The sequence below is a fragment of the Poecilia formosa genome, unplaced genomic scaffold, assembly GCF_000485575.1.
Source record: "Poecilia formosa unplaced genomic scaffold, Poecilia_formosa-5.1.2 Scaffold62, whole genome shotgun sequence".
NCBI classification, from domain to species: domain Eukaryota; kingdom Metazoa; phylum Chordata; class Actinopteri; order Cyprinodontiformes; family Poeciliidae; genus Poecilia; species Poecilia formosa.
Window position 1 is genome coordinate 444,622 of NW_006800001.1, and position 10,281 is coordinate 454,902.

The 10,281-nt window shown below is 39.1% G+C and overlaps 2 protein-coding genes and 1 long non-coding RNA gene across 3 annotated transcripts in view; 1 reads left to right on the top strand and 2 right to left on the bottom strand.

Annotated features, from left to right (window-relative positions):
• The window catches only part of LOC103139521 (uncharacterized), a 2,386-nt gene extending 1,464 nt beyond the window's left edge, over positions 1-922 (bottom strand). The window contains exon 1 of the mRNA XM_007554190.2: positions 260-922. Coding sequence (XP_007554252.1) covers positions 260-849 — 590 coding nt within the window. The 5' untranslated portion in view covers positions 850-922. The remainder of the gene's footprint in view (positions 1-259) is intronic.
• Positions 923-1,976: 1,054 nt separating this feature from the next.
• LOC103139522 (uncharacterized) lies at positions 1,977-2,959 on the top strand. The gene is made up of 2 exons (XR_476413.2): positions 1,977-2,353; positions 2,455-2,959. It is a non-coding gene; the product is annotated as an uncharacterized LOC103139522 (long non-coding RNA).
• Positions 2,960-3,133: 174 nt separating this feature from the next.
• LOC103139523 (keratin, type I cytoskeletal 18) lies at positions 3,134-7,379 on the bottom strand. Its single transcript, XM_007554191.2, has 7 exons — positions 6,829-7,379; positions 5,606-5,688; positions 5,341-5,497; positions 4,087-4,251; positions 3,857-3,982; positions 3,490-3,710; positions 3,134-3,365 (listed from the first exon to the last, which is right to left on the bottom strand). The coding sequence occupies exons 1-7, from the start codon at positions 7,285-7,287 to the stop codon at positions 3,326-3,328; spliced, it is 1,251 nt and encodes a 416-aa protein (XP_007554253.1). The 5' UTR covers positions 7,288-7,379; the 3' UTR covers positions 3,134-3,325.
• Positions 7,380-10,281: the final 2,902 nt, after the last annotated feature.

Here is a 10,281-nt window from a genome sequence, read left to right on the forward strand (position 1 = left end):
TTTTTTGAAGTTTTCAAAATTTCAAAATAGAAATTTTTCTAAGAACTAATACAGTTTTAGAAAACTTTAGAGAAACAGTAAAAATGTGTATATAAAGACTGATGAGATACAATATGACTGAATGCAGAGTAAATTACATCATTATGGTATTATACGGGAAATTTACGGGAAAATAATAATAGAGGAGCACAGCATGAAAGAGGCCAAAACGGGGAGACTTGGCAGGTATGAAGATGTATACCAAAACACAAAGTCTCACCTTGTGAAGAATCTAATGTCATTGTCCGATGACGCGAAACGATGAATGCCGAATCGCTGCCTCAGAGTAAGGCTCTCCGCCTGTTCCCGTAGCTGGCGGACTTCCTCCCGGAGAGCATCATTTTCCTCCAACACCAAATCCACAACTGCAGGGTCTGGAGCCGAGGCGTAATCGTGTTCCTTAATACAGACATTGGCTGGTGGGTTAGCCTCCTCCTCACTGTCCTCTGGTGGTGGTCTTTTCCTTGTCTCCCAAACCCCCGGTGGTGGGAGTGGAAGGGAGAAATTATTCCACTCGAAAAGAGCAGGTACAGCTCCCTTTCTTAACCTCCGTCTGCCCATTTCTTTCTCAGGCTCTTTTATGTCCTCAGGTTTGAAATGCCGGCTACAAACTCTAGTGTGACCTTTGATGGCTAAGTTAGCTCTCCGGATAGCCACTATCCATTGTTTCCTTAACTCCTCATCAGCAGGGAAGCTGAAAAAACTGAGGAATTTGTTGCACCTACTACTCACCGGACACAACGGCACACAGCAAAACTCGGATGTTGTGCCAGTTGCTCTGAGATATTTTATTTTCTGCGTGCTCTTCATTGTTGTTACTGCTAAAAGCTGTACAGAAAACAGGCTTCAGGAAACGATCTATGTGGAGTAAATTTAAAAGGAAGTACGTCCCCACTACTCGTGGCACGTCAGCTCATGCGTCAGCTATTCAAGTATGGCAGGCCGTTTTATCATAAATTCGGTTTTACCGCCCTTACATTCCAGATATCTGAAATTGCTTTATGACTAGAGGTATAACTAATTTAAGATATCTTCAATTATATTTTGACTAGACAAAATACCTATTCGCGATATCTGTAATTACATTCTGACTAGTCGAAATGACATCAGATTTACCACTCAGTTGTATGGAGGATATGGTAGTATGGCAGGCCGATTTAACATAAATTCTGTCTTACTGCCCTTACATTCCAGATATCTCAAATTGTTTTATTATTAGACGTTTTAGTAATTTAAGATATCTCTAATTATATTTTGACTAGACAATATACCTATTTGAGATATCTCTAATTACATTCTGACTAGTCGAAATGACGTCAGATTTACCATTGACTTGTATGGAAGACTTCATTTCAAGATATCTGCAATGAAATACTGACTATCTGAAATACACATTTCAGACATCTACAATTAAATTATGACTAGTCATAAAGTAAATTCAAAATATGTAGATTTTAGTTTTGACTAGTCAAAATTCTATTTAAAGATATCTTGAATGATATCTTTAAATATCATTTAAAGATATCATGATATAGTTTTGAGATATAGTCAAAACTATATCTCCTATATTTAGATAGGAGATATAGTTTTGACTAGTGAAAATTAAATTATAGATATCTTAAAAGCAAATAATGGCTAGGCAAAACTAAATTAGAGAAATCTCGAATTGTACTTTTGACTAGTCAAAATTGCTTTTCAGATATCTCCAAATGAATTAGAGATATCTTGAATTACGCAGTTTTTCTATTTAAGATATCTTAAATTAACATTCTGACTAGTCAGAATGACGTTACTGATATGTTGAATATGTATTCTGTATAGTCAAAACATCACTGACTTACGTAGCATTTCGATAGTTAATAAAACAATGAAAAATAAAAAAAAAATAGAAAGATGTTTGAAAATGCACCACTTTCATTTTGAAAGGTTGACAGCAGCCCTTTTAGCTTTTCAAAGCTGTTTTTAAGTTTATTGTGTTTGTTGGAAGTAAATAAGCAAGAAATTCTATGCAGATTTCTGAAGCAGTCGTCAAGTGCCTAAAGTTTTGCTATATCCACATATCCCATATTTATGGGTATGGAAGCCTGTTTCCGCCACTCTGGTAAAAAAAAAAAAAAAAAAAATCTCGAAATAATGAGGTACTATTTCGCGACTCTGTACCGCCCAGTGCACATGTGTTTCGGCGAAGCTGTCACGCTTTTCTCACGTTCTTGCAAATGCCCTCTCATCAGACACACATACTGTAGCGGCTTTCTAGGTTCCAAAGCCAAACAGAATTTATATCAGAGAAAGCTAATTCTCCAAGACAATGTAGGTCAGTATAAAATCAGTCTTCACGTATTAGTTTTTGTTTTAGCCAATGTTTCGTTTGGGAATCGAAAACTCTAAGATCAATTTCCACTTTTATTCCTGAAGGTGGGGTCTCCGGAAGACCTGGCTCTTTCGGCTCGGATCACTTAAAAGAGTTGGCTCTTTCGACTCCAAAGTACGTGCTTGTACGTGTTCTTCGGAAATGTATTTTTTTTTTGTTCCTCAATTTATTATCCACCAGAAAAATGTTGCAAAATGAATGAGAGCTCATAGTCGGAAATGACTAGATTCAACAGCTCTTCTTCTGGATCGGCGTAAAGTGAAATGTGCATTTTGAGTTTTAAAATGAGTTTGTTACTTGGCTTTTGATGGTTACATTTACAGATTTACCTGCGGAAAATTGATGGAACGGGAGCTTTTAATTCACAAATCTTCCCATTTTGTCTGAAACTTGTTTTTGTACTGAACCAGCAATCAGAAAACATGCTTCTGTTACATGACTGTTTACTGCTCTAAAGTAATGGGTTTTAAATGTTTTCATCTCTGAATAACACACCAGCAAATGCATTTTTTTACTCATGAAAGTGCATGCAATTACACTTCCATAACTGCTTGACCAAACTTAAGACTGGATTTTCTTCTTTATCTTCTGACTGACCAAATCACTGGCCCTTAAAATTTATAAAACAGTTTGATGCCTTTTTTTTAAATACGTTGAACAGCTATAAACGGCAGAATACATTACACAGTTCTCCAAAAAATAATAAATAACCAAAAGCACTGCAGCATGGAAACAACTTCTTTTATTGGTCACCACAGGAAGTGTGTGTTTCTGAAGCAATTAGGTTTCATTGTGTTGTGGCCTGGCTGTATATGTAGAACTTCTTTGTTTGGCTAAGCGAACCAGCAAGATGCAGTTTTCCCTTGGCTGTTGGTGCGAGTTCTCATTGTTCTTCTTCTGGATCTCTGTATTGAATTAACTTGTGGCATCCAGCTCCTCCAGTGCATCCAGGAGCCTGTGCAAAACACGATAGACTTTTTTAAAATTATTATTCTTTATGACTCCCGATTGAAACTATGAAATGACACCATATTTCATAGTTTCCATATTCCATATTTCAACGCCCTCATGATTCTTACTTAAAGTCTCCGCCATCCAGCAGAGTCTTGTACGTGCTGATCTCGGCCTCAAGCTTCATCTTCATGTTGAGCAGCGCCTCGTACTCCTGGGTCTGCTGCTTAATATTCGCCCGCAAGTTGGTGAGTTCTTCTTCTAGGCGTATGATGACGTTGTTGTATTTTTCCATTTCCATGTTGTAGCGTAATTCTGTGTTATGTAAAGTGTCTTCTAAAGAGGCTTTCTGTTGGAGAAGTTGGAAAACGTGTGAAAACCGGTCCACAAAAAGACATTTTTGGATAGATAATATGCAGCTATAGTTTTACAGATTGGATCATTTCAATCTGTGAATAAAGCAAAAAATGTGTAGAAAATGTTTTGAGGGCTTACTAAGCTCTGTTGAGACGCGAGTTCAATTTCCAGCGTCTGTATTTGTCTGCTTAAATCGCTTTTCTCCACCTGAGCCCCCTGGAGTGCTTCTGTATTCTGTGACACCTGGACTTGCACATCTGCAATCTGACAGGGAAAAAAAAAAACAAAAAAAAACACGACATGTTGACCTGACAAGATAGCCCACCACTCTATCTTATCATTTCCCTCATTTTACTGGCATTCCTTACCTGATTTTCATGCCAGCGTTTAAGGTCCTCTGCATTCTTCACGGCAATCTTCTCATAGTTGGCTCTCATGTCCTCCATAATCTGAGAGAGGTCCTGACCTTTGGGAGCATCAACGTCCACTTGCACGCCAGACTGGGAAATCTGATTCCTTATCTCCATCACCTCCTGTAGGAAAGTAAAAGGGTTAGGGAGACAAAAAAGGAACGTAAAAACACATTTTTATTTATTTATTTATTTATTTATTTAGAGTTAAAGAGAGTTGAATTTGAATTGCTGGATGACTGTGAAGCCTACAGTATTTTTCATATGGTGCTAAAAAGAACATGTAAAAAGGTTTTTGCTTTTCTATAAATACATGTACATTAAAGGAGATTTGGCGCCCCCTTGTGGAATGTGTGGCTTTAAGCATTTTAAAAAATATCTATCAAATGTGAAATTCTGCTGTATGTAATTTGCATAATTCATCTTAAGTTAGAGGTTTATTTCTCTGTTTTTAGGGAGTTTTGATTGGATTTAATCACCCATAGTCTAAAATCTTAAATACTTAGACCTTTGCTAAATAATTGTACACTGAACACAAGTTACAGGTTTTATTTCTGAATAAAACACATTTTCACTAGTGAATGACATTAGACCACCTTAGACCATTTGCGAAACAAAATATATAGGTTGACTGAACCTGGATTAAAATGTTAAATTAATGCATTGTTTTCAAGAACACTCTAGAAACTCTGACCGAGTGTTTCTATTTAGACGCAAAATGTTAATGAGTCTTGATACTCTGTTTCATATTAAGAACAGGCAGCTGTTAAAGCTGACATTCACAGCTCATTGATGACGCTTCGTCTTAGGAGTGAAAAGAAGCTTGTGACTCTGTTACTAATGTGTGTTAAAAGCTGCAAGGTCACAGATAAATTCAGGGAAACTGGAACGTGTTCTCAAATAGCTAAGATCTCAACAAATAAAAGAAAACTCCTCCCCGTCCTCTCCCACTAACATACTTTTGCTACACAGATTTATTTCCACAGTAAAAAAAAAAAAAAAGAATGGACATATTTTTTTTCCCTCTTTTTTACTCTGTGTTTAAACTGAAATGGTAAACTATTTTCAAGCAATCCCTTTGGGTTTCCAAGAACCACTTTGCAACTGTGTTGGATTTTGTTCTGCAAGAATATGACATATTCTATTTAAGAATTAAAATAAATTGTGCCCCAGGGTAAAAGTGCTAAAAATAAAGAGACACCGCAAACTCACGTTTTCATGGTTCTTTTTCAGGAAATGGAGCTCTTCCTTCACAGCTTCGAGCTCGCTTTCGATGTTCAGCCTGCTCATGTTGGTTTCGTCGATGACTTTCTTCAGGCCAGCGATGTCGCCCTCCACAGACTGCCGGATCGCCATCTCATTCTCGAACCTGTTGCAGGTCGGACATGCAAACACCTCTGTTAAATACCATAGGATGATGCAGTTAAAGGAGTTGATGTGGAGAATCATAAAAAAAAAACTAAACTAAAACACATACTTCACTTTGAAGTCATCTGCAGCAAGACGGGCGTTGTCAATCTGGAGCACAAATCGAGCGTTCTCGGCTATTTTGTCAAAGATCTGTATGAGAGAAAGTTATTTTTTGTGTCATATATACATACGTGTCATGCAAACAAAAATATAAAATGAGGACATAGTGCTCTTGAAATATAGTTATTTTTTTTGAGAAGGCTCCATCATGGATGTAAAAGTCTGAGTTGGAGCATCTACTTCCCCATTTGTAACGGCAGAAACCCAAGAATCAAGAGCGTAGGATTGTCTGATTCATAGCAACATTTGCTCATAATAAAAAAGGAACCATAAATTGCAGAACAGGAAGAGGGGGATGTTCCTGCAGCAAAGCAAAAACTAGTTTGTTTTAGCGTTGCTATACGAACGGGTTTCCTGTCTGAAGAAGTCACGCAAATAACTTTTTCTTCTCTCCAGCTTTCAGCTGCATGTCGCTGTCAGTCACATGTATCACTCTGGGGTTGTATGCGTGCACAGATCTAGGAAATTCTTTCTGACTGACTCTCAGCTTCTTTTTTTTGTCTCTCTCTCTCTTTGTGGTCGTACATCCTGCCACAATAAACAGCCTAAATTCTTGCACCCTTTATGCCAAGATAGTCACCATAGATGTGCCATTATATGATATTGAAGCACTGGACCCTGAAAAGGAATGTGACATTTGACTCTTTGGGACTGGAGCTGATTGTTATACAACCACTGCACTGCAGACATCGCTCAGTGTGTGTGTGTGTGTGTGTGTGTGTAGATGTGTAGATGTGGTTACTACACATCTGTTTCCCATTGAGGCTCTCCCACACCAGAGCATGCTTGTAGAATCACCATCTAACAAGCAGATTCTTTAGCTTTTTTTTCTTTTTTTTCCTGGTCTTCTGAGTGAGCCTCTTGTGATTCAAACCTCGTGTTAGTGATTCATTGGAGGAAGTTCTGGCCCGTTTGAAGCCCTAAAGAAAGCTCCGCAAAGGGAGGGTTGTAGCTTAGCAACCACACCCTTCATTTTCATAAATGAAATCTGATAACTTATGAAGGTAACGCAACCTATCTTTAAAAATCCCAACTTGGCGTCTTGTTAGTTTCTAGCACACCAATTTTCACCACTTAAAATCTACTTTTTGTCATTGTTTACGTCTTTAAACTATAGCAAAAGAGAGTCACAGATTTCCACTTTGAAGCACTACAAAGTTTTCTTCTCACCTGGTTGCGCAGGTCTTCTATGATGGGCTCGTACTTGCTGTAATCTCTCACATCCTGACCGCCCCTCTCCAGGGCCTCCCTGATGTTCACCTCCAGCTTCTGGTTGGCCTGCTCCAGGTTCCTCACCGTCTCCAGGTAGTTGGCCAGACGGTCGTTCAGGTTCTGCATTGCCCCCTTCTCATTGCCGAGGATGCTGGCACCGCTACCGGATGCACCAGCAGCACCGGCCCCGCCGAACCCCGCGCCCGCTCCGCCGCCCAGGGCACTGCTGAGCTTGAAGCCACCAGAGGAAGTTGACATGGGAGCACCGGAGCGCAGGGTGGATGCAGAGGCAGAGGAGATGCGGGCACCCTGTCCTCCGGCTCCGCCATAAATACTGGCAGCTCGGTACTGAGGAGCAGAGCGGGTGAAGGAGATCCGGGACGAAGGGATCTGCATGCTGGAATTTCTGTAGCTCATTTTGAAGAATTGCAAGAAGAGGTGCAAAGAGAAATCAGAGCTGTGGAGGCTGACTGCTGGCCGAGTTAGAAAGTGACGCTGCCAGAGGGAAGTGGGGGAACTTATACTGCTGCCTCTCTCCTCCAATAACAGCTGGCCTCTTAGACCCTGCCCACTTCACCAGCCGCCTCACTGCTCTCTCCTTCTGTCGCCCGCTGACAACGTTCCGCTTTTCTTTCTTTTTTTTTTTTTGTTTTTTTATCCCTCAATGTGTTTTCTGTCGCCATGGTGATGCGTGAAACACTTTTGGCCGTGAAAAGGCTTGAAGGTTGTTAAAGCAAAATATACCCCCACACGTAAATTATTCATCAAAGCAAACAGAAGAACATATACACCCTGCTTTAGACAAAGTTCTGTTTTAAAGGTAATAGAAAACCGAGCCTGAACAGCAAAGGCTCTCTGCACGTCAATGAGAAAGTTGCTCAAAACTAATAACTATTCACAACCCTTGAACTATGTCTTCTGGACTCCAACCATGCAAGACAAATTCTTGCGGTTTGTCCATAAAAGGCAAAACGAATCAGATACTGCTTAGTTTCTGTGTTTGTGGTCAGCAAGTCATAGAATAAACAGAATTCTCCAGCCTTCTTATCTGCACCGAGCTAAGCTCAAGATAACACAGCTGCAGAGTTAGGAAACAAGATCGAGGTGATGTGCTCAAGAACACATTTATAATAAGCTGCTTTGCTAACTATTCACACCCCTTGAACTCTATCACATTTTACCACCTGACAACTAGACCCTGAGGGTATCATGGGGGACTGGGGAGTGGGGGGTTGTTCAATAGATGAATGTAAAGAAGTAGTACAATAATAGATGGCGTTCAACATTCATGACAAGTATATTTGTGAGCTGTTGCATCAGATACTGCATAGTTTCTGACTATCAAATTCTCATTCCAGCGACACCTGCAAGTCTTTTGGGGTATGTCTCTATCAGCTTTGCACATATAGAGATTAAGATGTTTCTTATTCTAATTTGCAAAGGAATCTTAAGCTCAGTCATATTGGACAGATCATTTTTGTGACCAGATTCTCAAGTAGAGTAAATTCTTGAGTTAGACCAGGCCTTTCTAACACATGCATTTGACTGGATCTAAACCATTACGCCGTAGCTCTAACTCTACGTTTAGGGGTTTTGCCGTTCTTAAAGGAAAATCTGCGCTGTAGTGTGTAGTCTTTGTCAACTTCTAACTAGTTTTGTTCCTATTTTTCCTTATTTATCTCCATTGATTATACCATCAGGTCTGACCATTGTCCGTGTCCCTGCAAAAAAAAAAAAGCGCCTTCCACAACATTGATCACAATCACATGATTTTTGGACTCGTCTGACCAAAACATCTTCTTCCACTTGTTTGCTGTGTTGCAACCCTACATGACTTTTGACTATTTCAACGACAGAATACACTGTTTCGTAAAGATCAGATTCATGGAGTGTTCATCCAATAGCTGATGAACTATTAGACAAATAGTTCATCAGCTATTCTCATCAAGGGGAATCTCTCAACAAGCAAGAGATCTTTAATCTCTTTAGCTTCTCTAGTTATATCATGGGTTTCTGATTAATGGTCGTTTTTTTTTTTTTTGCCTGGCCTGTCAGTATTGGTGGATGGCCATGTCTCGGTAGGTCTGCTATTGCCTCTTCATTTTCAAATAGTGGACAAAACATCTGTGTGATATTACATTGTTTATAACCTAATCCTGTCTTAGACTTATACACAACTTTTTTCTGAGATTAAATTGCGCACAGATAAATTCTGTCATCATCTTAAGTAACTACTGAAGGCAATTCTTTACAACTATACCGTGTTTCAGAAACAGACCATCATACTGACCATTTAGCATTTTCGTGTCAGGGCTGGGGCTGCTTAGCTTCTTAATGACCTGGATGACTTGCCATACTTGATGGAATAATGAATGAATTTCCAGCCACCGGTACAGGACGTTAAGGCAATCACACTTTAGTTGTGCAGCAGGACAATAATCCAAAGCACTGTGGCAAAGCCACTTCTCAATTACTCAAAAATCCAATTTTGGAGTGACCTATCCAAAGTCTGGACTTAAATCCAATTAAGATACTGCTGTATGATCTTAAACTCACTGTTCAACCCCAAACACTTCAAAGTAGATGAATTTAAACATCTCTGCAAAGGAGAGTTTGTCAAAATTGCTCAGTTGTGATGTTGAAGACACCTTGCCAGTTCAATTCAATTCCAATTAAATATTTTATTGATCCCAAAGGTATTTTTTTGTTGTTGTTGTTTTTTTTTTTTGTTTGTTTTTTTTTGCAATTACTAATCCACATAGTGCCAAGTTAGTTTGGATAGCTTTTGAAAACCACCATTTGCAAACATGATTTTGTATTCGCCAAGGTTATCTTTGTCCTTTATAAAAATGTCACAAGTGAGACAAAAGAGCAAAAACTGAAGACGTCTACAATGAGAAACACTTTTCACAGCACTTTTGCCACTCTTTCCAGGTTTTCATTTGTGAAACATTATGCAAACCACAATTATTTTCCTCTACCATACAACTATGCTCTACTACTTTGCGTTGGTCTGTCACTAAAATCCCAATAAAACACACTGAAGTTTACGACTGTATAATGTGACAAAAAAGGAAAAGTCGCTTCATGAGGCGAGGCGTGTTTTAATGCAAACAAAATGATATCTAAGCTTCGAATGTTTTCACCAGCTCTGTAGGACATGAGAAGCCTGAGAAGCAAAAGTCAGATGATACCTCGCCAAGACTGCAGTCAAAAGGAAAGAATGGATGTCCTCATTTACCAGTCATACCATAGGCATTCATTACTGTCTCTGAGGATGTTGAACAAGTTTTATTAAAGCTTTAACCATAGGACACAAGAATCAGTTTTAAGTACAAGAGTGCGAACAATGATCTTTATTTATGTTGATTTCTTGGAAACTACAGGTCAGCCTCGTTCTCTTTCTTTTTG